General features: G+C 37.4%; 5 protein-coding genes across 8 annotated transcripts; 3 read left to right on the top strand and 2 right to left on the bottom strand.

Moving 5' to 3' along the window:
* Nucleotides 1-222: 222 nt before the first annotated feature.
* On the top strand, nt 223-4,675 carry LOC119982460 (probable receptor-like protein kinase At2g42960). 2 transcript variants are annotated; one of them, XM_038825841.1, is made up of 9 exons: nt 223-471; nt 645-766; nt 1,372-2,100; nt 2,181-2,285; nt 2,458-2,580; nt 2,836-3,006; nt 3,090-3,219; nt 3,593-3,802; nt 4,160-4,675. In XM_038825841.1, exons 3-9 carry the CDS (start codon nt 1,448-1,450, stop codon nt 4,268-4,270), a joined length of 1,503 nt encoding a protein of 500 aa, XP_038681769.1. In that variant the 5' UTR covers nt 223-471; nt 645-766; nt 1,372-1,447; the 3' UTR covers nt 4,271-4,675. The 2 variants fall into 2 exon arrangements, with proteins under 2 accessions (XP_038681769.1, XP_038681770.1); XM_038825842.1 differs by having other exon boundaries at nt 1,358-2,100.
* A 1,617-nt stretch (nt 4,676-6,292) lies between these two features.
* Nucleotides 6,293-8,671, bottom strand: LOC119982461 (WRKY transcription factor 71-like). Its single transcript, XM_038825843.1, has 3 exons — nt 8,055-8,671; nt 7,540-7,683; nt 6,293-7,039 (listed from the first exon to the last, which is right to left on the bottom strand). The coding sequence occupies exons 1-3, from the start codon at nt 8,495-8,497 to the stop codon at nt 6,652-6,654; spliced, it is 975 nt and encodes a 324-aa protein (XP_038681771.1). The 5' UTR covers nt 8,498-8,671; the 3' UTR covers nt 6,293-6,651.
* Nucleotides 8,672-12,226: 3,555 nt separating this feature from the next.
* LOC119981627 lies at nt 12,227-15,581 on the top strand. The gene is given in 6 exon segments (XM_038824701.1): nt 12,227-12,576; nt 13,311-13,510; nt 14,436-14,847; nt 14,850-14,910; nt 14,990-15,092; nt 15,226-15,581. Coding segments are annotated over 5 exon segments (867 nt in total). The 5' UTR covers nt 12,227-12,422; the 3' UTR covers nt 15,030-15,092; nt 15,226-15,581.
* A 153-nt stretch (nt 15,582-15,734) lies between these two features.
* On the bottom strand, nt 15,735-17,954 carry LOC119981624 (two-pore potassium channel 3-like). Of its 3 annotated transcripts, XM_038824700.1 has the most exons (4): nt 17,894-17,954; nt 16,638-17,793; nt 16,343-16,556; nt 15,735-16,099 (listed from the first exon to the last, which is right to left on the bottom strand). In XM_038824700.1, the coding sequence occupies exons 2-4, from the start codon at nt 17,350-17,352 to the stop codon at nt 15,955-15,957; spliced, it is 1,074 nt and encodes a 357-aa protein (XP_038680628.1). In that variant the 5' UTR covers nt 17,353-17,793; nt 17,894-17,954; the 3' UTR covers nt 15,735-15,954. The 3 variants fall into 3 exon arrangements, with proteins under 3 accessions (XP_038680628.1, XP_038680626.1, XP_038680627.1); XM_038824698.1 differs by having other exon boundaries at nt 16,343-17,793; XM_038824699.1 differs by lacking the exon at nt 17,894-17,954 and having other exon boundaries at nt 16,343-17,798.
* A 237-nt stretch (nt 17,955-18,191) lies between these two features.
* LOC119982388 lies at nt 18,192-24,816 on the top strand. Its single transcript, XM_038825726.1, has 10 exons — nt 18,192-18,568; nt 19,207-19,250; nt 19,466-19,580; nt 19,711-19,837; nt 21,078-21,727; nt 22,044-22,305; nt 22,383-22,647; nt 22,869-23,030; nt 23,207-23,680; nt 24,158-24,816. Exons 1-10 carry the CDS (start codon nt 18,385-18,387, stop codon nt 24,446-24,448), a joined length of 2,574 nt encoding a protein of 857 aa, XP_038681654.1. The 5' UTR covers nt 18,192-18,384; the 3' UTR covers nt 24,449-24,816.
* Nucleotides 24,817-24,855: the final 39 nt, after the last annotated feature.

Genomic DNA, 24,855 nt, shown 5'->3' with positions numbered 1-24,855 from the left:
CCATTTCATTCTAGTTCCTACTGCCTTTTGTTCATAATCTACGTAAAAATTATCAGTCAAAGTCAGGACGATAAGTTGAATGAAACTTGACTTAATTTTTGTGGACATAAAATAGCCCTATAGAGCATGGAGGAATTTATAATTGAGATATGATGTATAATTAATAAAAGTTTTACGGATTAGATTAGATTTTAAGAAAGAAAGAGGAGGGTGTTATTTTCAAGGAATAGCAAGATACCCAATGCAACCTCTGTTCACCTCATCTTTTTGCTTTTCCTTTACTGTTTCTCACACAATCTCTCTCCCTCTCTCTCGCTCTGGTTTCCTCCATTGCAAACCAAGCTTCCTTTCCAGCTTTCTGAGAGGTCCCTTTCTTCTCCACACACTCAAGACCCACCAACCATTTCACCCACCTTTGCTTTTCGTTCCCTCAAACCTCACCATTTTGACATATATTGATTTAATATACAGGTAACTCACCATTTTCCCTTTAAAGATTAGGTTTTTATCTGGCTTTCATTGCAATTTCTTTCTGTGGAATTTTTTTGGCCCACTAAAGGCTAACTTCTGCTTCTAAACTACTCCTTTCTGACACTCTGCCTTTCGGGGGCTACTGGGGTTTTGGTCGGATTGTGTTATTTTAGGTCTATGTTGGCCTATCTATGCTCATTGGGTCTCTCTTGGTTCCAAAAAGAGACGCCCTTTCTTTGCTCTTGTGGCTGCTCAGGGAAGAAGATCGAGGAGGTTAGCATAGATCACTGCAGAGGTAAATGGTTTCTTTTCTGCTAGACTTTTTTTTTTTACTCTGGAGATTCACATTATATATTTCTTGCGTCATAAGTGATGCTTTTTATACCCTTTTTCTGGAGTTCGATTTGTGATGCCCAAGCATCTGACTCATGGGTTTATGAATGTTGAATTTATGATCGTGTTTTGAAATATTATGAAACTTAATTATAGGGCACTTAGGATTTTCGTATTGAATTCACTATTTGTTCATATGGAACTGTCGATGTTAAAGTATCTGAACTTATTAGACTATTAATCCGATTCAATTTTACGCCCCTATTGTTCCATGCTTGTTTTAATCTTTTGAGTTGGTTTTGATGAAGTCAGGAATCTAACTAATACATTATTCTATAATAGAGATAGGCCACCTTTTGTTTTTTTTCCCCTATTTAATATTTATTTGAGTGTTGCTATTGGATATGTATGGTTTTTAGGTGTTAGGAAACTTGTGCCGTTCGCATTAGGATTCTCTCAAATTTTACTGCAATAGTTGAAATCATACGTCTTAGAACTTTAGACTTTGAGATGCTTGTTTGCCATTATAATTTTTATGGATTTTCATGACAAGGTTCTACTTCCCAGGCTGGAATGTGTTGATTGTGTGGCGCTTGAAGTAGGACCAAGTACAAGATCAAATTTTGATCTGGGAATATCAGCAATGTCTGAGAATTCCCTGAACAAGGATTTATCAAAGAAGACATCTATTTTGGGTCTAAAACTATGGGTTCTGATAGGAATTTCAGTTTGTGCATTTATAGTTGTGATTCTTTGTATCTTATCTGTGTGGTTTACATATCGGAGGAAAACCAGAAGATCAGTGGACAAGTTATCAATACCAAATGTTTCAAAAGATATCAAGGTCGACATGGTTGGGGCGCAGGGTTTGTATGATCATCCTGAAAGTGTATCTCTTACAGTCAATGATAAATTGAGTGACAAAAACTCGGAGAAGGTGCTAGCTCATCTGGGAATTAGTAAATCAACTGATGCTGATAACACCAGTCAGTGCAGCTCTATTTATCATCATGAGAGGGCGTGTAGTTCGCAGTCAGTTGAGGAGGGAAGCTCTGGGACTGTTCAGAAGCAATCTTCATTGTCACATGCAGGACTTGTTACTGCCTCCCCCTTGATTAGCTTGCCTGAAATTTCGGATCTTGGATGGGGCTATTGGTTTACTCTCAGAGATCTTCAATTTGCTACAAACCGTTTTGCTGCTGAAAATGTGCTTGGCGAGGGGGGATATGGTGTTGTATACAAGGGTATGCTGAGCAATGGAACTGAGATAGCTGTGAAGAAGCTTCTTAATAATCTGTAAGGCTATGCCAATGCACAATCCTTTACTGTTTTGGCCCTTATTTTTTCTTCTAATAAATTATATATTGAGGTTTTAGGGGACAGGCGGAAAAAGAATTTCGGGTCGAGGTGGAGGCTATAGGACATGTTCGACATAAGAATCTTGTTCGGCTTCTGGGGTACTGCATAGAAGGAGTTCACAGGTAGCTTCATTCTGCAAATATTTGTGTATTTATCACGTCATAGCATGTTATGTTTGTGAAGTTTCTAATATTTCCTTGTAATCCTTCTACATTAATTATTTCCCTGAAGAAGTTAGACTACCATTTTGGGTAAGAGCTTTGCAAAATGATATTTCACTGGCCTTTTGTATAGGATGTTGGTGTATGAATATGTGAATAATGGAAACTTAGAGCAATGGCTGCATGGTGCCATGCGGCAGCATGGTAGCCTTACATGGGAAGCTCGCATGAAGGTTCTTCTTGGTACTGCTAGGGCGTAAGTTCATTTATCTACTCAAAAGTGTTAATATTCAAAATCATACTTCTAAATTATTTTCAATTTGGACAAGAAGTCACTGTTTATGAGGGTTCCTTGTTAAAACTTGAAAATTTGGACATATAATGAATACTAAATGGAAATTGTTAACCTTCTCTATTTTTTTTTTTAGAATTTATGCTGGAACTGAAGGTTTAGCAGATTTTGCTATGTTTAGTTCATTAAAAGAAATGGTTTTTCATGCTTGGGTGGCAGGCTTGCTTATTTGCATGAAGCAATAGAACCAAAAGTTGTTCACCGAGATATTAAATCGAGCAACATCTTGATTGATGATAAGTTCAGCGCCAAAGTTTCTGATTTTGGATTGGCCAAGCTCCTGGGATCGGGAGAGAGTCACATCACAACCCGTGTTATGGGAACATTTGGGTATGTCTGGATATCGACTCCATCCATCAGTGGTTTCTAATTGAAGTATCTTCTGACAGGAGTCTCTCTTTCTTGAAATGCAGTTATGTTGCTCCAGAATATGCCAATACCGGCTTGCTAAATGAAAAGAGTGACATTTACAGCTTTGGAGTTCTCCTGCTTGAAGCAGTGACTGGAAGGGACCCTGTGGACTATGGTCGCCCAGCTAATGAGGTGCTTAACTATTCTTTTTTTTTTTATTGCTGCCTCTTGATATATGCTTATTTCTGTATTTGGTGGGTTGAATCTCACTTAATACAAAAGTAGATGGGTGGAGGATTTTTTTTTTTTTTTGTGAATAGGATATGTATCTTGTATTCAAGCCAATGGTGCTGGTCTTTGTGCTGCTCCGATTGTTTCCCTGGTCAACTCATTCACACCATTGAAACCGTAGCGTATTGGAATTATGTGAAAATCTAGAGGAGCAGAATTTTAATTTATTTGCTGGTGTTGATGACTTGATGCTGGTTACTTCTTTCTGCATGTGAACAGAAGGTGACTTCATCTAGGAAGAAATTCTAGTAACAACTTCATATTCATATGGCAGGTCAATCTTGTTGAATGGTTAAAGATGATGGTTGGGACGAAAAGAGCTGAGGAAGTAGTGGACCCGAATCTCGAAATCAAACCAGCAACACGTGCCCTGAAACGTGCCCTTCTGGTTGCGCTTAGATGTGTTGACCCAGATGCAGAAAAGAGACCGAAAATGAGTCATGTCGTACGAATGCTTGAAGCTGATGAGTATCCATATCGGGAGGTATCGACTTTCTCCCAGGATAATAGGACTGTTTACCAAAACTGACTTTTATGACTTTTATGAGTCCGGTGTCCTTAGATGGCATTTTTATCTGGTCTGATAAATGCCTTGTATCTCTTTAGATGGCTTAAAGCCATAGAGTTGAAGATGTTTACTCTTTCAATAAGGCAAGACCTTTTGTCTCTTGCATGGCTATTGTTTTGTCCTTTTAGCCGATGAGACTGACTTGTTTCAAGTTATGCAAATGTCTTCACAATTAAGAATTCAGAATCTTTTACCATGTTTATGGAGAAGTCCGTCCTCCATAGTTTAGCATCTTTTTCTTCTTACTCTCTCTCTTTTTTTTTAAATTTGAAGGATCGGAGGAATAGAAAGAGCCGAACAGCAAGTATGGAGCAGGAGCTTGAATGTATGAAAGAAACAAGAGACTTGGAGAACAAGGTAGGCGGTTCAGAGAGTAATGCATGAGTGACTGAAAAATGACGTTAGGACTGACAAAGACGAGATGGCCGGGAGAATAATATCTCACCCAGCTTAGACTCATTGATTATACATAATTGTGAGAAAGTTTGTTGCATGTTTATCTATGTAAGGGACTGAGGGAGGAATTTGATTGAGGATGGCCCATTTTTGGTTGGCGAGTAATTGACTTGTGAGGCATATGGATGAAGAGAGGTAGAGTTTCTTGTACAGGGAGGGTGGGAGGGATCAGTGACAGTGGGCTATCCTTTATTGGTTGGTCTTTGTTGTTTGTTTTTCACTTGATCATTATTCGTACTCATGGCCATGGCCATGGGTGAATTACTCGTTTGGTTTCACTATCCCATTTATGGATGTATCAAAATTCAATGATGGTTCTTGGTTTTCTTTGAATTTTCCTGTCTCTGTCTGTGTCTTTGTTGGAGTTTGATTTGAATTGATTTGAGTTACTCCCACTCCCACTCCCACTCCCACTACGGCACTACCACTAATGTAGTTTCAGTTAATTACCATTTGACCAATGGTATGGGTGTCATATTTTGTGGCGCACCCGCAGTGCAGACAACTTCTTTGTGAGTGATTGTCATCCTCTCACATTTTCTTTGATGGGTTCAAGCTTATGTTTAGCTCAAAGGCCAAAGCCCACTTCCCCGGCCCAAGACGAGCGAGGGCTTCCTGTCCCCTTGGGCTATTTTGGAGGACCAATATTTATTTGTGAATCGGAAGTGCGAAGAAGGATTCAAGTTCCAACCAAAAGGCAATGTAGTAATACATCCTGATGTGCTGTAGTCTGTAGAAATAGAATCATCCAGAATTATTAACAAAAAAATAAAAATAAAAAGAATGACTTTAATAACAAAGACTCGTTGCATGTTTAACAATTAATTGTATCAGGCAGTCTAGAGATTGAGATTCATTGAAAATATTTGATTTGCGTCCGTATAGTATATTAACGCCAAAAAAAAAAACGAACTAATTAATTTCATTATATATGATTTAAGGTTGTGACAAACAAAGTTATCATCTCTCTCAAAGCTAAGGTCTCCAAACTCTCTCAACTTGTGAAGCTATTTTTTCAAGGTAAGGGGAGGAGGATGGCGACGAGTCTAGCTCCTACCTTTCCTCCTCCTCCCCTATCATAAATCTACCATTCCCTTGTATGGATATGTCGTTTTTTCACCACATCGTCTTCATGAAGGTGAAATATGAATCTTCTCATCCATTTATCGTGGATTCCTCACCACACCGGTTCTTCTGGTGTGTTTCAAAGACACATATTTGATCTTTTTTTATAAAGGGGAAGTATATATAAGAACCTAGATCCAATCCATGTGTGTTGTGTCCAAGACAATGTTGTCTGGTGATTTTTTTTTGTTCTTAGTCTTTTAGTGCCTACTTTCCTTGGCTTCGGTTTGTAATTTCCTATGCCACTTTACGGCACTAGGTGTAACTTTGTTATCATGAAATGAATTGTTGGGGTTTATACTTTTTTTTAAAAAAAAAAAACAAAGTTATCATATTTAAAGGAATATCTCGTCTACAACTGGAGATTGTCTTTTGTTTTAGTGTCATCGAGAAGTTGGATGATAATTTACGGGTCATTTGATTCATAATTGAATGAGTGTGAGTGTGAGCATGTTCAATATGAAATAAAGAGTAAAATAGTCTTTTACATATCAAAACTTATTCTCTCGTGGAGAATAGTCATTCTCACAATCTCACCGTTTTGGTGAGCTTGACTATTCTCCAAAAAGGGATAATAGATGGTGGAAATGTGGAATGAGTTTGGGATTCCACCCTTTCAAAATCAACCAAACAAGAGAATTGACGTTGATTCTCATTTGACCCTCTAAATACCAACATATAAATATATATTTGTTATTCAGCTCTAGCTCGATCCTCCATATGTCAACAATATTCATATATTGCAAGAGGAGTAGGTGGATGGGAAATAGAATATTGATCATGCAATCAATCAAGTAGTAGGATACGGATCAAGGGAGAGAGATGACAATTAATGTCCATGATATGTATTTCACATAAAAGCTTAAGCAGGCGTGCCTAATAAGGCTCATCCCCATACAGTCACTATCAAAGTGGTATAAAAAATCCTTGAAAGGAAACCTTGAGAGCACTCACTTTTTTGACAGAAGTGGGTTTTCAATTGCCAAAGAGAAAGACTACACCATCATCCATGAATGCATATATATCAAGTGAAATATAACAAGTCAAGGATATATACGCATTGAATGGCATGTGTGAGCCATACTGGCAGGCATTAGTTCATGCATCATCATCCATGAAATAATTAGTGAGTGACATACATACATATAAATATGAAAACTCACTATAAATAGGTACCTAATTCTCTAGTTATGGCTCCTGGGGGAGAAAGAGGGAACTAAATCCTGCAACAAGCCATAGTCAGGAGGAAAATAGAGCTGTCCTTCATGTTGATGTTGATGATGGGCCATAGTAGTATTGTTTTGGTACAGCATGGTGGAAGTAGTGGGAACAGCTGCAGCTCGGTTTGGAAACAAGCGAGTGAGGAGGAGTTGTTGGGGAAAGGCCCTATGCCTGGAGGCGGCGAGAAGAGAAGGGGACAGCATTGGCATTGCTGCGTTGCCACGGAGAGTTGCGGGACAATGGTGGTTGTGCTGGCCTTCGTAAGTGGTGATCACAGTTGATGGGTCTTGGTATGATCTCTCTACTCTTTTCTTCACCCTGCACTTCTGGCTGGTGCATCTGTAGTAACTTCTGCAATTTGAATTTTATAATTAATTAATCAATTAAGACAACATATATACCATAGAGGAGGATAGGAGATCATGCATAATGCTAATTGGACTAATTAACTTGGCATATATCGGCCTCTGAAATCTCAAACTAAGCTACTTGCAACTGTACATCATATCCTTTTAGTAAATATTTAACCAATTCTCAATTGAACTCATCTTCGACCGAAAACAACACAAGGTTTCCAAGGTGAGGGGTTCATATATATACATAGCTTGGTGTGAATCCATCTATAGCAAGTGTGGATATTGTCCTCATCCTTCTTTTATTGTTATTTACTCACCAAAGTTTAGTGGTGATCCTTCAAACAAACATCTATAATTTGGACAACAAGATACAAGGAAAACTAGCAATCAAAGATGGATGTTTGAAACATTAATCTGTAGTCTATTGTTTAGTACGTACCTATCTATACACATATATACCAAACACAAACACAATAAGTAAAAAATGAATTATACCTTGGATAAGGGCTATTCTTGACAGCCTTTTGTCCATATTTTCTCCATCTGTAACCATCATCCAGATTATCAATCTCGCTCTTGGTCTGAAATGCAAATCGAGGCTCCCTCGGCCTTTTCTCTTTCTTTTTAGCATTGTTTTTCCTGACAAACATTCCAAAATCAAGGTCAGTATCAAAATTAATCTTGTAATCTGAAATACATATTCAACAGCGGACAGCCCCAAATAGATGGACATTAAACGCCTCTACGGGTGTGTATATATATATTAGGGTTTGAAACTCAGAGGCTAGTTCTATGGCATTTCAAGGAAATAATATTTGTTGATAAGAATCATTGGAAGGTAGTGGAAGTAGTCTTCTGACCTAGGAAAATAGTCATTGGAGAGATTTTGAGAAAGTCTACCTTGAAAATTAAACAGACAAAACCCTATTGAGCAAGTCCTCTCAAAATTAATTAAGCTTGTTTGAAAAGAAAAAAATTAAAGCAAATAATTAAAAAGCCCAAACACTTTCTTAGATTTGTCATCTGCTGCATCTTCATGAGTATTAATCTCTCTGGGATGCTTGTCCTTGATCTTGTCTGAATCATCTTCAGGTCCGGCCTCGTTGGAAGAGGAAGAGACTGATGAATTTGGAGTTGAAGGTGGGATTTGATCCCCAACAGCAAATCTCTTCAAGTTAGCATCTTCTTCAACATTGGGATCAGTGATAACATCAGATGAAGAGCAAGACATGTCAAAGGCTCTTGAGAGGGTGTTGTAGTCCATGGAAAGACTTAAGGAGTCAGTGAAGCTCGTGTTTGAGGGGGGAGCCACCGAAGGATCGAACCCTGCAGCTGCAGGTTGTATGTGATTTTGTGTGGGTGTGATGTTGAAGAATGGAAAGACTGACGAATCATTATAGTAAAAAGGATCATAATTATGAAATGGATCTTGTTTTTGATCATTATTTGACATGGATCAAGGAGGAGGAGGAGAAGAAGAGGAGGAGGAGGATGAAGAAGAAAAAGCTTAAGGTGTTAGGTGTGTGTGAGATGTGAAAGAAAGCTAGTTTGAATTATGGTCTTGAATTTGTTCTTACAAGAAAAAAGACTTTTTCTAGTGATTGTGTGTGTGATAGAGAGAGAGAGAGAGAGAGAGAGAGAGATTTAGATGGTAGGTTTTGGCTAGTTCACTGTGTTTTTGTTCTTTTGCAGTAAAATATGTCAAACTTGTCCTATAAACACCTACATCTACATACATGTATACATATATATTATCATCGGTTAATTATTACGTCAACGTTTAAATTTGAAAGCTATATAGTAATTGCATTAGTAGCTAGGTTTAATGAATATTTTGTTTTCCCCAACATTTGATTAGTTATTGGTTTTCAAAGTTGACATACATTTGATATGTTGTATCCATAACTAGCAAGTAGCAACCTTCATATATAGTCCAATAGCATATTTAATAACTTATGTTTGGATTCCATATATAAAACTACAATATTTTGGCTTTTTAATAATATATAATTAAAAGGGGAATGAAGGAGAATAGGAAATTGGAGGAGAATTATAATCACGAGTGGTGGTCAATGTATTATTCCAACTTTACGGTTTCTTTCAAGTCTATATATAATGATAGTCGAGATTACACACGTGTCCAGTATTGACAGTAACAGGCACGTGGGATTCTCATACATCATCGCCGTTACAATACATATTGGCGTAGTTTGCGGCAAACTTTGTGTGTTTCATGAAAAAGCAATTAAGCAAAGCTTAATTGGTCAAACATTAACATCCTCTTCCATCCAAACAAAAGCTTGGTTATATAACTCCATTTGACATATATGCATCTCGTCTCTACTCTCATGATCAGTCGTCTCCTGTTGTTTTTCTTCTTCCGTTTTGTCTTTTTGACCTAGCTTAGCTAGCACCTTTTTTGTTACCCTTTGTACATGATGTTCGGCATTCTGCACACCTGTACCTGTACATAATCGATACAAATACACCATTTCACCACAAGAAATATATCATCCCCACACATGCATACTATTTACGTGTAGCTTTCTGAGGTTAATTAGGATTGGGCATGTTTCCACCACGACCCATATTATGATGGGCGAATCCGGCCGCCCTCGGGATGTAGACCCATTATAAATATTCTCATTGTGAAATCCTAAACAAAAGAATGAATATGTATTCAGAGAGAATTCGTGAGAAATAGCTTGTAATTTCATCAATGATATTTATCATCATTGCTCATGTATGTAAGTAAGATTGGTCGACCCACGTAAATTTATTTATCTCTTTGTGTCCGATTGATCTTGATTTTTTTCAAAAGCTCTATTTTTCCGCATCGACTATTTGCTAATCATATTCATATATGGTGAACGTTTGTTTCCGCATAAGATAAGATGAAGTAGTAGTACTCTAATGGTGTCTCTCAAAAACACGCGCGCCGAAAGTAGGACAATTGATAAGACACAAACATACCCACACACACACACACATATATATATAGATGAGATAGTGGCATGATTTGGGGTCGGCATCACTTACAATCATGGAGATGATAATAGTCGACGTACAGAAAACCTGCAAGATGAAGAGGGTATAAATGAAGTGGGAATAATTAATAGCATTCTCGGGTAAAATAAATTTGTCATATCCATATCCCACCGTACGTTAAGGTTTTTTTTTGACAGTAAACCATAAATATTTACTAGTTAACAATTTGAAGCCTTTCTAAGCACTGTCTAACAAGTTAATTAACATGCATGCATGCTAGCTGTTAAGTCATTAAAATGATCATATGAAGCTTTATTTATTAGAAATGTTATTTACTAGCTAATGGATCCATGAATTGCAAGGATGGTTGATTTGTGGTTTACATGAGAGGCTCACCATCATGTCATATGGCATGGCATGCTCCATGTACGATCTCAATCACGAGTCCAATTAAAAATGGACAGCTTTATGTCTATATATAATGGTACAGTTAGAGCTGAGGTAGATGATAGCAAGGCGGGATGAGTGGGTCTCATACGGAATTTGATGATCCACGTCTGTATATATGTATGGCTGTAGGGTGTGAAGACTTTTTCTCTTTTTGCGCGAAAACAATTATTATAACCCCACCAATGAAGAGCTTGATATTGTTGACTTTGCATGCAATTTATATATATATAATAGTATATATGGTTCTATGTATTAATTATTATTAATATTTAAGTGGTCTAGTGTGATAGATAGTTAATGGAGAGCAGGTTGTTTTGTTAGGTCCAATTAAGAAATTACATGAAGAATCTTTTATAGTCGTGTAGGTGTATACATCACACAGAAACAGAATGTGATGGAGATGTTTCTAAAAACAAAAACAAAAAAGAAGTAGAAAATAAAAATCAGCATTTTGACGATATTCCATTTTGACAAATCAGAGAGAGAGAGAGAGAGAGAGAGTAATAATTAATATATATGTAATCAACAATCCCCTGCGCGCTAATAATTGTAAGATTTTGAAGAATATATACTCGATCTCTCTGAGTCTCTAACTAATATATAAGGCTTTGAATCATTATTGGCTTTGGCTGTTTAATTCCAACCACTGAAGTAGAAGTCCTTAGTGGAATCATCAAGCACTCAACGTAAGCCTTTTTTATTAATCAAAATATTGATACATGTTAAACAGTATGTAATAGTTTTATGATGGATCCTGATGTGAATGTCGACCCAGTTGCAATTTCTAGGTTTTTATCAAGGACTTGACTACATATATATACACTTGATGTTTCTCTCTCTCTCTATATATATTTTTAATAAACTAGAGGCTTGCAGAAACTAATTAAGGCCAAAGTAGTTCACTTATGAATTGAATCATTTGATTGCTTAATTAATTAATTTATTTTTGTCAGTTTTGAAGCTGCATGCATGTTTATCTCGTTAATTAGTTTATTTTTTTTAAAAAAAAAATTGAAAACTAATTAAGTAGTTATGCAGCATATGATATGAGCTAACAAAGCAAGCAATAGCAGATGTGAAGTCAACCCTAAGGCCTAAACCTGAATTTCTTTCAATACAAGACAAAACTAATTGTGTCTGTCAACCGCAAACAATAAAGATAGGTTTTCCTTTCCTTGGCCTTGGAGATTACCTACTTGATGTCTTACTCTCAACAACTACGTCTACGTACAAATTCATTACTATTTGACAACAATATTTCAACAATTATATATATATATATATATATAATCTCATTGCTAGGCGATAGCTCTTGTGTATGAATTACAGAATTAGGATATTGTCAAAATCAAATTGATTTTAAATTTTTAATAATGAGAATGAGAAGGAGAATTGAGAATTGAGAATTGCTAGCTGTTGGTCATTTAGATTAGATGCAGTCATGGGCTCAAAATCTTATTCGTGTCCTTTCATGTGGGCCCGAGATTTGATAGCTTCATCTTACCAAAGCCCATAAAAGGAGAGACGTATTTAATAATTTAATTACAAATGGCCCCACACAACCACGAGCCACGCCAACGTCAAGTTTTCCTTTCCACATCAAAACAAACTACTCCAATAAATAGAAATAGTTTGGTATCAGTCTAATAATTACTAACACACAGGACGCTCAAAACGTCACATTTTGATTTTGTGGGGTTCATTTCATCTTCAGGCCTTTACAACATACATACATATATCCATTCTTTTTCTTTTCCGTGGAATAGGCGAATAGCCAAATCATGTTAGAATGGGCCGGGTTGGCTCTCCACTCTTTTCACATGTGCCCAGCCTACTAACTCCTGCTTTTGGGCCCTTATGGGCTTGCCTTGCCAACTTCAAAGGCCTCTTCTTCCTAAGAGATTGAGACAGACGGACGGACGGACAGGGTGGGAGGAGAGATGAGCATCAAGTGTGGTAGTATTGCTATGGTGGCATCGTCGAGGCCTGTACTGAGACCCATGTTCGTGGCTTCCAATACCAAGACTAACACAGAGCAGCTTCGAACCCAACTCGATCAACTTCACACAGAAGCACAGACCACCAGAGCCAAAGGTAAATCAACTCTATTCGTTTGCTCTTTCCACTGCAAAATCACTTTACTAGTCTAAGGCTCTAAGCTTAATTTGGAAAAATATATTCTTTTTGCTGTTGACACTGATATTTTTGTGTGGATGGGCTTGAGGGTGTGTGCCACTGTAAGGGAAGCTGGAAAGGATACAACTTTAATGTTGAGTATTGGAGAATAGATTGATTAAAATATGATAAATCTCTATTGCCGAGCTCCAAGAGGCTTAATAACCAGTTTTTCCTTCTAAATTCAACTTTCTTAATGTTGGAAAATGTCACGTAAGAAATGGGCTTCATTGTTGTTTCATTGATTTGATATGACTGACTTAGAAGACTCTCAGATATGCATTTATCCTTGAATCTTTTTGTTTTTGGTTTTCCAACTATTTTTCTTTAGTATTCATTTAGCATATTTAACCTTTCTCATTCAGCAGATCCAAAATGTTTTGGAACAAGTTTTTGATGATGATGTTTGTGGTTATTTGTTGCAACTGTTGGTTCAGAATTTCCAGGTTGATGATGAACTTTTGTTTTAACTATTCCAATCCAATGCTCTGCCATTGCTTAGATTTGTCCAAGTGAGAATATTTTCTTTTTCTTTCCTTTTCTTTTGGGGTGGGGGGGTTGTGGAAGTCTACAGAGTTGGGTTGGTTTGGAAGATGTGTTGGGTTGTTTCTGCCATTTTTTTAGATGATCGTAACTCTTTCTTGTCCATTCAGCAAACAATGCAAGAATGAGACTTTTGCGATTGTCAGAGGCAGCAGAAAAGCTTAAACGTCAAGCAGTTGTCAGTGTCCATACTGGGAATGAAGATGATGCGAGGGAGCTACTTTTTCAGAAGAAGAAGATTATGCAGTCTATGGAAAGATCAAAGAGTCGCATTGAATTGCTTGATAAACTTTCTGCAAAACTTACTGAGGTATATGAATGGTGTGGTGATAATTTGTGCCGACTTTTATGACTCAAAGCTTGATCGATTCATCTCTCAAATATATACTTTGAATTGCTACAATGAAATTATGTAATTACTTGCAATTCCATCTCTAAATAAACTTTTTGTTAATCTACAAAAAGGTAGGAATCATTATGCGAACTTTATAACTCTTACAAAGAAATCATAGCAGTTCAAGGCGAAGAATAAGCTTTCACATGTGAAGTATGAGATTTCCAAATGATACAGTAATTAGCTCCACTGGCTCAAGACAATCATTTTTGCATCTAAGTGTATAATTTCACTCACAGTTCAATTTTACCGAATTAGACTCTGTAGCATCAGCAGTGTAGAGGATGCAAGGTTGTTGGAAACTTTAAAGCTTCATTCATGTTTTTGAAGGTTATCCCTTTGTTAAGTGAATGTTTGTTCAACCATTTCTTATTCTCAGTTGAAAGATGTGGGATTATTTTATCACATCACTCCCCATTATTTCTTGTTGTGAACATTTAGATATCCTATGAAAATTGAATTGACTGTAGGACAATGAATCTGTCCTCGGCCGTTTAAAATACACTTTGTACAGTTGAAATGGTGCTAGGGAGGAAAATGGGCATCCTTCCTGCTGTATTTCCTACAGTCATACAATCTATTCACCAATCACGGCTGGAGAAAGGTAAAGTTTGAAACAACTGTCTTGTTCATTTTTTAGGGCCTGAAAATGCAATTTATGTGGCAGTGAAGTGATGCAGGAAAATGAGGCTATATATCTTTTGGTTCGTGCTCTAAGTGAAGCACACCATTTCTCATTTTATATTTACTTTTGGTTTCTACTTTCAAATGTGTCATTGAATCCAGTTGAGAAATTAATGTTAAAGCTTATCATATGATCAGAAGCCAAATTTGGTTTCAGGCAATTTCCGTGAAAGAGACTCAACTAATTGGGAATGTAGCTTTAGATCTTGAAGTGGACAGAGAAGACTCTTCTGGTCCAATTCGAGTTGTGTCTCCGAAGGAAGATTTTATAGATGACAGAGACGATGCCGAAGAATTTGGTCCCAAGAGCCTGAAACTTGAAAATGATGACTTGCAGTTCCATTCAGATGATGAAGCAAACCCGCCTGTAGCCAAGGAGAGAGAGGATTTTGGGGGATATCTTAGGAGGTCAATTGGTAATGAAGAAGGAAGCATAATCAGTAGCTTGAAGGGAATATCCTCTTATGGAGATTTCTTGGAGCATGTGGATCAACAACTCAACAAAATTGAAGTAGAACTTGTCACTGTTTTGAATGTATCAACCTTGGTGATGAATGATAAAGAGAAGCCCAAAATTTAAAGGTGCAACAGACCATGGAACTTCTTGAGAACATCTGTAGCATTAGGCAGAGGTAATTATGAAAAAAAATCGTGTTGATTTTGTGTATGTATGTAGTTGGAATTTCATGGTTGAAGATCCTCTCTTGACAGGATTGCAGGAATCACACGGGAAACGGTGAAGTCCATATAAAGCTTCATTATTAAGTATCATGATCGTCACAAGGTGATGCTTTACATTCTGCGTGAAATCCACGTATTGCAGCTAATATGTTACTCAATTTCAATGAACGTTCAGTTTTTCCACAGCAAGCAATCATAAATTCGTATACAACTTCCCCCTCCCTTTTCTTCACCCCTAACTTGTACTGCAACTATTCAAATTGCAGGTGAAAGGAGGAATCTTTTGGGACACCTTGTTTACACATATATCAGCATAAAGCTCCCTAGAATTAATCCAGATTGATTGTATACTTCATTCAATCTGTCATGGGTTCAGATTGAGGTCATCATAGGCAGAATCTAAACGATTAGGTGCACTGAGGAAGCTTCAGTGGAGTCTGTGCCCGCCTTCTTGAGCTTACATTCAACACATTCAGTTTAACTGCAACACTAGTGATGAAATTTGCATTTATCATCTCATGCAGTCCATTGCATCAGAATGTAGAGAAAATTGCAGGTGGAAGAAGGAATCTTAATGTTTGTTTGTCTTGTACATCTATTATCAAATTTTTATTTTTTTTGATATGTTAAATTTATGTTTAAGTGATGTAACCATGAGAGAGCTTTTTCCTCAGAAAGTAGAGGCAATCTACCCTCTCCATGCCGTAGTGAAAAGCTGATTCCTTTAGAAAATCAGCCATTGACTGAACAAATAACATAAAGTGAAATGAGATACATATTTCCAGAGAAGCTTTGGCAACTTTATATGCAAATTTGTTGACTTTGGGTGTGAAATAAACAATGGTAATGAAATCATATGTCCTCTCCAATAGTGATAAAAATTAGAGTCCATCTGCCTTCTTCTATATTTAGAAGAAAATGCAGAATCAATTTTTGTTTTAGACAAATTCGAGTTGAAGTCATTTCTGAGCCAACACCGGGAAGCCTCATGCAAGTCAAGCACTTCCCATAAGATCAGCAAGAGTGATTTTACCATGATTGCTGTTGTCTATTGAATCAAATTGCTTGCATATCTCCAAGATATCTTTCTCTGCTATCTTTCCCATCTCCCTGAGCTTGAATATAACGAATTCAGATTTACTGCCACAACGAACGAAGTTAACAATGTAGTCTCACGTAGTCAATTGAGAGTGGATAAAATATTGAAGCTTGTTGAAGTAAAATGTAAAACACCAAAAGTGAAAGTTGCAGACACTTTATGAACTTCTATGGTAACTAGATTTAAAATCTCTTATATTCTTCATTATAAGCAAGCTATATTGCATACCGGCTATATTTAGAACATCAATCAAACTATCAAATTTTTAATCACTATGGATGTACCTGATGCATCCATCATTATCAAGGTCTGCAGCTACCAAATCCCCCAGAGTCATTTTCTTCTGAAGAACCCATTGTGCGATCCTGCGATTCCGCCTGTCGCTCCTAAGCTCAGCTAAGTATAGAAAGGCCCTGGCCACAGCCAGAGTGCTAACTAATAGCCATATAATGGCAAAACATCTCCCTGTTAATGTTGTGAAAGCATAATCCCCATAACCTACAGTTGTCACAGAAGTAACAGAAAGGTAAAAGCTATCAACCCAATTTAAATCCTCCAGGAAATGCACCATTACCGTACCTACAGCAATGCAGCCAATGACAACTGCCAATGCTAAACCCACTTTCATTCTAATCCTCATCCTTCCTTTTGCTTTATCGATCATATATGTTTGCATCATTGTGTTGAATCGATTCTCATCGACAGTACTCAACAGAACAGCCTCTTGCCTATCACAAATGTATGTGACCAACCCATTAAGCAAGATATCAATGAATCCGAAACCCACCAAGATAAAAGCACAAGTAAAGAGCTTGGTGAATGTTGTGTCTGGAACAATGTCTCCGTAGCCAATAGTGCAGAGTGTGACCACACTGAAGTAGGCGGCATCCACTGGCTTGAATGTGGTAGTACCTTTGAAGCTTCCACTAGTCAAGTAAAATACAATACCTGCAATTATGTATAAGATCACAACGACGAATGCTTGCCGTACAATCCAAGGAGTTGATTTAGGAGGTGCTCTCTGATCCAAGTCATCCGAAAAGGCCTCTTGTTTGATGTCAGTGAATACTGATGGAGCTGAGTGTGACCTGCGGGTGAGTGTTCCCTTTCTATTCTTGCTCAAGTTGCCTATAAGGTTTACAAAGGAAGCTGAAGACTTTGGTGTTGTGATGATAGGGATAATTGCATCGTTTGTGATGAAATCAAGGTAACCCGGAGGGAATTCTCTTCGTGGTGATGGTCTGCTAGATTCTGCTTCAAATCCTGTACTCTTGGAGAGAAAGAGTTCATCCATCTCGATTCTCGACTCACCATTATTGTTTCCAAAGAAGAAGGAAACTAGTCAATATCTGCCTGCACTTGAGTTATTGGGTATTAGCTAGCTTAATATGTCATATGCCATCTATCAGTCAATGTGCTCCAGATCGAGTGGGAGTAGGGCTTTGATTGGTGGTTCATCTAATGGTCAGTAATTATTAACGTGATAAAAAGTAAGCATAACTGACATATATATATATATATATGCTGCTGATATATGTTTGTTTTTTTTTTTTTTTTTCGGGAAGAATATGCTGATATATGTTTTGATAAAAAGGATCACAGTCACAGATATGTCGTCATTCATGCATATGTTTGAGAAAAAGGATATCCTTTGTGATATATTCTCTTGCCTCTTCATTTCATTGCTCACGGCTATTGGACGATCACCACCCCATTACTCCGATATTGCCTTGAACTAGAAAGAAAGACAAAGGAAGTAACTGTTTAGATTTTCATCAAAAAAAAGAAGAAGAAAGTGATGCATACACAGATCATCATCAAATAACAGAACATACCAGAACCAGGATAGTAAACGCCATGTCAATAAATTTAGCCTAGAGCATCTCTATCTCTATCAATATCAAGGTGAACTAGTCAACATGGTTTTTTTCTTTTATTTACTCGATCGAGAATTCGAGATCGATCGATCTTATCGAACCGGGCCGTGAGAAAAAAGGCAATGAACTGGGCTGATAAAGTGGGCTGATATTGGCCCAAAATAGAATTATTTAATAAAAAATATAGCACAGTATTTGTTAATATCCCCGCGACTGACGTAGCATAATCCCAACTGACTGACTTTGTTATTACTATTCAGTCCACGCCAGGAAAGGAAAGGAAAGGAAAGAGAAAACAAGAGAAGAAGGAGAATTCCATCCTCATTTTCATTTTCTTTTTTTAATTAATTTTTTTTTAGGTTTAATTGTTTGGATTTTATAATGTGGCAAATCCTGAAGCAGTGACTCACTCACCCACCGAGAGCCGCAGAGAGAAAAGAGAGCGAGAGATGGGTAGCGAGAGAAGGAATGTCGGTGGTGGAGGGGGATTGGAGGTACCTGCGGCGGAGAGGAAACTCGTACACACCGTCAGAGAAGTATTGAACAAGAACTCTACGGATTCCGAGATCTACTCTGTTCTTCGCGACTGTAATATGGACCCAAACGAAGCCGTTCAACGCCTCCTTTCTCAAGGTTGTCCCTCTTTCGTTTCTTGCCCCGATTACCTTCTGCTCTCGCTTTTCATTTCCCTTCTTATACATTTACATGTTGGCTTGCTTGTAAAACAAACTGTGGCTACCAAAATGGCGGCTTATGTTTTTTCTTTTTATTGTGCACTATTGATAAGTTCCAACATTTCTGAATTTCTTATGATAAAGGCCTTGTCTTGTTCTTTTCTTCGTCCTTCTATGAATAAGGTGATGACTTTTGCCAGTGGAACATCGTTTCCTTATACATTCTGTTTCTGTTGTCTACAAAGTTGAGACTAAAACTGAACTCTTATCTTTACTTTTCAGTTTTCCTGTGTGAGTTATTACAGGGTATGAGCAAATTGGATGACCTCTGTCTCCTTGAATTTCCTTAAATGCTTTATTAGGTACATGGTGGGATTTTTTCTGGGTTTCGGTCGACCACATACGTATTTTATTGTTTGCATCTTGTTCTTTTACTGATCAAACATATTTGTTTTCTTTTCTTTTCTTGGCTAGTTTACACTTGCCTAGTGTAGTCCAGTTTCACATCTAACAAATAAAACTTTGATTGTTCCCCCACTTATTTCCATAGTCACAGGATAAGGGTTGTCATTAAACTAGTATTATTCAATTTTGTAGATACTTTTCAAGAAGTGAAGAGCAAACGTGAAAGAAGAAAAGAGGTACCCTAGTAAAAATCTGCCTAATATTCCTATTTCCTTGGGTCTAATTTTTACTATTTTCGTTTTTTAAGCCTTAATATTATTTTCATCTAGGTTTTATTTACCCTGGGTGTTCTCCATGTCTTAACTTTGGGTTAGAAGTTTTGTTTAGCAATTTTTCTCTGTAGTTTTCAAGAAAATTTTTCTTTTGTGATCGTGTGTTTTGACTTTATAAGATGAAAGAGATGCAAGACTCGAGGCCTCGAGGTCACCACAATGGTTCTCTGGGGGTTAGAGTTGGCGGTGAGCATGATGTTAGATGTGGTGGAACATCTCCACTCAGTTATAATGGTATATTTATTTAACTTTAACCTTGTAATTCCAGATGTTTTGCTACTTGAATTTCATTTTTGAATGGAATATTTACTTGGAATTTTACGTTGTAATTCGGCTGGATAATTTTTTTTTTCTCTTTTGGTAGAGGATAATGAAGCTGCATATAAATATAAGGGAGAGGATGAGACAGTTGACCCTTCATTATCTTCTTTTTCGACTTCTGAAACGACCTTTACAGGAAAATCTACGAACGAGCAGTCTTTACCTCTAAGGTTAGTTCTTTAACAATACTTAAGTGTTTATGTTTTTTTCCTCTCTTTTTACAAAATACTAGTAGCTTTATATCTTTGACTCATTCTTCACCTTACTTATAGCTTTTCCTTACCTGGTAAGATTTTATGAAAGGGTGAAGTTGTGGGTCTGATTCTTCCGTTCTGCATCTGATCCTTGTTTGGTTCTGTGATATACTTTTGTGATAGAAAGCAGAATTAAAGAATTACAGATTCAGTTGAAGCCCTGCTGTTCTTTTTTTTTTTCCCCTTAGGTTCTTGTATGCCTTTGTACATTTCATTCTACGTTTTCTATTTGTTAATCCTTTTTCATGGAGCTAGCTTATTCTAGGTTTCTTAGGGCACTTGCAATGGTGCAAGTGCTAATGTCCCCAACAAAATTAATCTTGGGTCCCACCTCTATTACACAAAAAGTCTAGTCAAACACGTATTCTAATACAGCCACATCAGCAAAAGACATATTTCAATATAGCCACATCAACAAAACACAAATTTCTATAAACTTTCTCTTCCCACCCAACATAGAAGCCAACAACATTCCATTCCTCCATATTATCCACAACAAAACTACACCAAAACACAAAATACCAATACATCCACATCAACAAAACATTTCTCCCAATACAACCACATAAGCAAAACACGTTTCACAATACAACCACAACAGCTAAAGACAACATCTTTGTTGGCCCAATAACACTTTACCATTGCAAGTGCCCTAGATGTGGGAGATAATATTTACATATTTTGCCTCACACCATCTAAGACCCAATAATATATGACAGCATACTGTGGTGGAGTGAGAAAGGGAAAATGCCATATTGCCATATAATCGTCGATAATGTCTTTACTTTCCTTAATTCCAATGTATTCCTGTCATGAAGAACTTAGCAAGTGAAATCCCCAGCCCCAAGTATAGGAAAGAGTGAAATTTTGCTTTTGTTGTTGTAGAGACCTGGTGCTTAGGTGATTGGGCTATGGGTGTCTATGCTCCATGGGTACCGATGAAATTTTCCTATGAGTAGCATATTGGTTTGGAAACCTCTTATGAATGTATGATGATGTACACTGCTGTTGAAATTTCTGGTTTTGATTTTCGGTTTTTGCAAGTAATGAATGCAATTTTGATTATTCCTATGATGCAAAATTGCAAACTCTGTGAGTTTGTTGCCTAGTCAAATGTCTAATTGTTCATTGTGAGATATTTCAAACTCTGCTGCAGCTATTCTTTTAATGCTGACAACCGGAGACAGTCAATAGAAACGGGTGTCACTGTGTCTTCATCTGGGCAACGGTCTCCAGGACTTCAACCTGCTTGGTTAAGAGCTGCCACAGATCATATGTCTATGGCTGATATTGTTAGGATGGGTGGGCTAAAAGTAAAGAGTTCAGAAATGTTAACCCCTCTGGATGCAGTGGCTCCATATTTGTCTGACGACAGTACCAAACTTCCTGTTTCTGCACCTATGCTATCCGAATTGCACAGAGATTTACACTCTCAGCACTCTTCTAATGTGAAAGAGGTGATTCATGAATGCATTAACGCTGGCCGGCAAAATTTCTATAACGAATGGAATTTAAGTGGGTTGCGTGATGCTACTGATGGGATGTCTGAATTAGATGCATATGATGGCTTAGAGCCTAACACATGTTCTAAGCAGTCTTATGGGCATAATAAAAGAGCCAACTGGTCTGATAACTGGCATTCAGATGAGGTCCCTGTTCCAAAGGGGGATGTGGCTGCTGATAATGTAAATATTGACTGCAGTGTGTCTTCTGCATCTTCTCAAGCAATCACCACAAGTTGTGATGGCTCACTGAAGGGTATTGGTTTCTATGATTCTCATACGTGCATGTTTGAGCAGCAGGAAGGTAACTTTTCATGTTATTCATTTGATGTATTTGATTAGAAAATAAAGAATTGCTGTATATATTGCTTGAGCGATCACAAGGATTTTCTGTTCCCTTAATATTTTGCTTTACATGTAGCCGATATACTTCCAGCTATGATTAAGTTTATTCTTTTTTTTATTTTTCTCAGTTGACTGTTGTTTTGTACCAGGGAGAAGTTTCCATGCATTTATATTATGATTGATATCCTTGTCTTTTATCCTCCTAATCAGGGGTAGTTAGTGTATCAAATTTATCTTCTCTGGCTGATTTGGTGTCTTTGATGGTGTCAACTCAGCATTATCATCAGATACTGCAAACGAGCATTGTGTAAATCTTGAAAAGGAGCAAACTAGGCCTCCAAAAGAGGATGGAAATTCTGTTGTGCTTCCACATTATTTGCGAGAACAAGTTGCTGACTGCTCACATTTGAGTTTTGGAACATATAAACCTGGAAATGCTGCAAATTTTGGATTGCTGGCATCAAACCACTTAAAAAATGATGTAGCAGAGGCCTCTGCATCAGTATATGGTTCATCTGCTGGGCATGGGGACAGAAGGCATGATTCTTTCTGCTTAGATCTTGAATACATTACATTGTTGTTTTTCATGGCTCATATTACTTCTTTATGCACAGAAGTTTGGGGTACACTGGTGAGCAGCTTGGATCCATGCATGATGCTAAGAATGCAATGGCTCATGCTAGAAATTATGATGGGCCTCTATCTTCACAGCCAGAGGGATCAAAACTTAATATTTCTGGACAACTTCATGAGAATGAATACATCTCACTGTCATCAATATGTGATTCCAAATTTAACAATATCCAGCACCTGAGTTCTGCATTGTCGTTTGTGACAGATCCAAATGCTAGAAATCATTCTCTTCATCCAAGCGAAGAGGTAAAATATCACAACTCCCATGCTTTTGTTATTCATGTTCTAGCTACTGTTCACTTATGGTTACAAGTTTACAACCAGTTCTTTCATTGCTTATAGTGAACTGGGTTATTGCTTGCTAGTCATTGCACAGTTAGTTCACAATTTACTTCTTTGTTTCTCTTGAACTTTGAGCTGTTGTCATATGTTTTGGCCTGGAAGCTGATTTTTTGAATTTTTTACAGCATGCATACACCACTTCTGTACCCCTTGATTTTTTGGCGACAAATGTTCAATCTTCTAGAGATTTTGATCATCTCCATTCACCTTTCTTTGCACCAACAGAATCTGCAAGGTACAATAGTGCCCTTTCATCCCTAAGCAGTCAAAGTATTGCCATATCAGAGGTATGTAATGAAGGATCGATAAAGTTCTGTACCTGATAGATCTTGTATGATAAAGTTTTTTCATCTGTCTGTTTGAGTACATTAGAAGCCATTTTTGTATTTGAAGCCACCATGCAAGTTAAAAATATTCCGGATTAATAATTTCATAATCTTGATGTATTGCTGAAATCATCCAGGTTTTGAATTCTGGTACCTTCGCTACACCTCATTCATCCTCACAATCCATGTCTGGCACCAGTCGTATCATGAGACCTATACTTCCCCAGCAACTGTCAGCATATTCATACTCCCAGCCCTCACATCCATCTGCGGAATTAGAAAATTTGGTTGGCTATTCTGCCATGCGTCAAAACAACACGTACATGCCACATGCAACACAACAAGTATATCCAGATGGCAATGCATTATATGATTCTTTGTCAGACCTGAGGGACAGCCTTCCACAATATGAAAGTGGTGCCTCTAGGAGTAACTTGCTTCCGTCCAATGCTGGGGCATCTGGTTATGGAGGTTTTAGGAGGGGTTCTCTTGCTCCTGGAAGCTTTCGGCATAGCCTACCGCCTACTGGCCCGATTGGTACTGGAGTTGGTTATGATGATGTACTACACTCTCAGTACAAAGAGAGAAGTAATTTAATGATGCTTCAACAGGTGAAGTAACTGTTTATAAAGTTTTCGAGTTTTTCTGCTCTTACAATTAGGAAAATAGTAATCAGCATTTGCTTTTTGGTATTTATATAATCATTCCTGTTGTGCTTGATGACATATGATATACCACTATTGTATTGTAAAGGTGGTGAAGTAATATGGTATTTGAGGTTAATGACCATCCTACTTCCTTTTCAAAATCGTGGAAAAGTGGTGGATGCTCTCCTTTTCCAAGGGTTGATTTTGTTATACTACTTTGATCATATTGTCTGAGAGTGGAGTTTGAAACTTGACGTCACAAGTTCTTCCATGAAAGGATGTCTAAATGTTGAAATTAGTCAGATTATTTTTTTTATTCTTTGGTTTTCTGTTCAGATTTTTAGCCCAAATATATTAAAATTTTGGGAGTCTTAAGTCCCTAGGTTTTTTTTTTTTCGGTCTTCTGAACATATGTTTATCTGCTCATTGTTTTATTACCAGAGTGGTAGCTCTTCCGCATGGGATTATGCTCCAGGTTCAAGGATGATGCCAAATGATTTGGAGAGCAGATATTCGAGCTTCATGGGACAAAATCAACAGCTTTCTGCATATCAACAAGGCCAGCAGTCTTCAGAGTCTTATGGAGGAAGTGCAGGTTACCTGAATTTGTGTCCTTCTCAAACAGAAATTGCACAGGAACAGAAACTACAGAAATTGAGGGATTTTATATTACATGGTAATCAAGAACCATCTTCACAAGAAGTCGGCCAATTTTTGCAGCGAAAACATTAAATCTCATAATCCTTCATCCAATCAACTCCTCCTAATTTTGGCTAATGATTTTCAGTTGTGGACTATGTGATCAATGACACCAAACTTGGTTGCATAGTTGCTGATGTTGGATATGTCTTCCTTCCCATTTTGTTAAGAGAGTTTTAAAGCGGCAACTTAGATTTTGGCGTGTGTAGTAAAGGGGATCAGATTTAATGATTGTTACGAGTGTTTGGCTTTGTCCAACTGACCTGTACTTACTTGAGAAGAGATATCGAGTGTGTTCTGGCTGGGCCTCAGTGCTGAAGTTTTATTGTATAATGTATTGAGGCACCGCATGGTGTATGAAATAGGTGTGTTGGTTGGATGATAGAATGCAGTTTTTAACATCTTCTTAGGTATTTCAAGCTAAGTTTAATAGAGGTGGG

This window comes from Tripterygium wilfordii, chromosome 17, assembly GCF_013401445.1.
Source record: "Tripterygium wilfordii isolate XIE 37 chromosome 17, ASM1340144v1, whole genome shotgun sequence".
NCBI classification, from domain to species: domain Eukaryota; kingdom Viridiplantae; phylum Streptophyta; class Magnoliopsida; order Celastrales; family Celastraceae; genus Tripterygium; species Tripterygium wilfordii.
This window is presented reverse-complemented; position numbering and strand designations above follow the sequence as displayed.

Bases quoted from the DNA above. Each gene is read 5' to 3' on its own strand.
- LOC119982460 (XM_038825841.1), top strand. From the start codon at position 1,448: ATGTCTGAGAATTCCCTGAACAAGGATTTATCAAAGAAGACATCTATT. The intron at 2,286-2,457 runs GTAGCTTCATTC...CCTTTTGTATAG, and splicing joins TGCATAGAAGGAGTTCACAG to GATGTTGGTGTATGAATATG. The intron at 3,220-3,592 runs GTGCTTAACTAT...TTCATATGGCAG, and splicing joins ATGGTCGCCCAGCTAATGAG to GTCAATCTTGTTGAATGGTT.
- LOC119982461 (XM_038825843.1), bottom strand. From the start codon at position 8,497: ATGTCAAATAATGATCAAAAACAAGATCCATTTCATAATTATGATCCT. The intron at 7,684-8,054 runs GAAAGTGTTTGG...AATGTTTGTCAG, and splicing joins GCAGCAGATGACAAATCTAA to GAAAAACAATGCTAAAAAGA. The intron at 7,040-7,539 runs GTATAATTCATT...TTCAAATTGCAG, and splicing joins AAGAATAGCCCTTATCCAAG to AAGTTACTACAGATGCACCA.
- LOC119981624 (XM_038824698.1), bottom strand. From the start codon at position 17,352: ATGGATGAACTCTTTCTCTCCAAGAGTACAGGATTTGAAGCAGAATCT. The intron at 16,100-16,342 runs GTACATCCATAG...TCGTTGTGGCAG, and splicing joins GATAATGATGGATGCATCAG to TAAATCTGAATTCGTTATAT.
- LOC119982388 (XM_038825726.1), top strand. From the start codon at position 18,385: ATGGGTAGCGAGAGAAGGAATGTCGGTGGTGGAGGGGGATTGGAGGTA. The intron at 18,569-19,206 runs GTTGTCCCTCTT...TCAATTTTGTAG, and splicing joins TCAACGCCTCCTTTCTCAAG to ATACTTTTCAAGAAGTGAAG. The intron at 19,581-19,710 runs GTATATTTATTT...CTCTTTTGGTAG, and splicing joins ATCTCCACTCAGTTATAATG to AGGATAATGAAGCTGCATAT.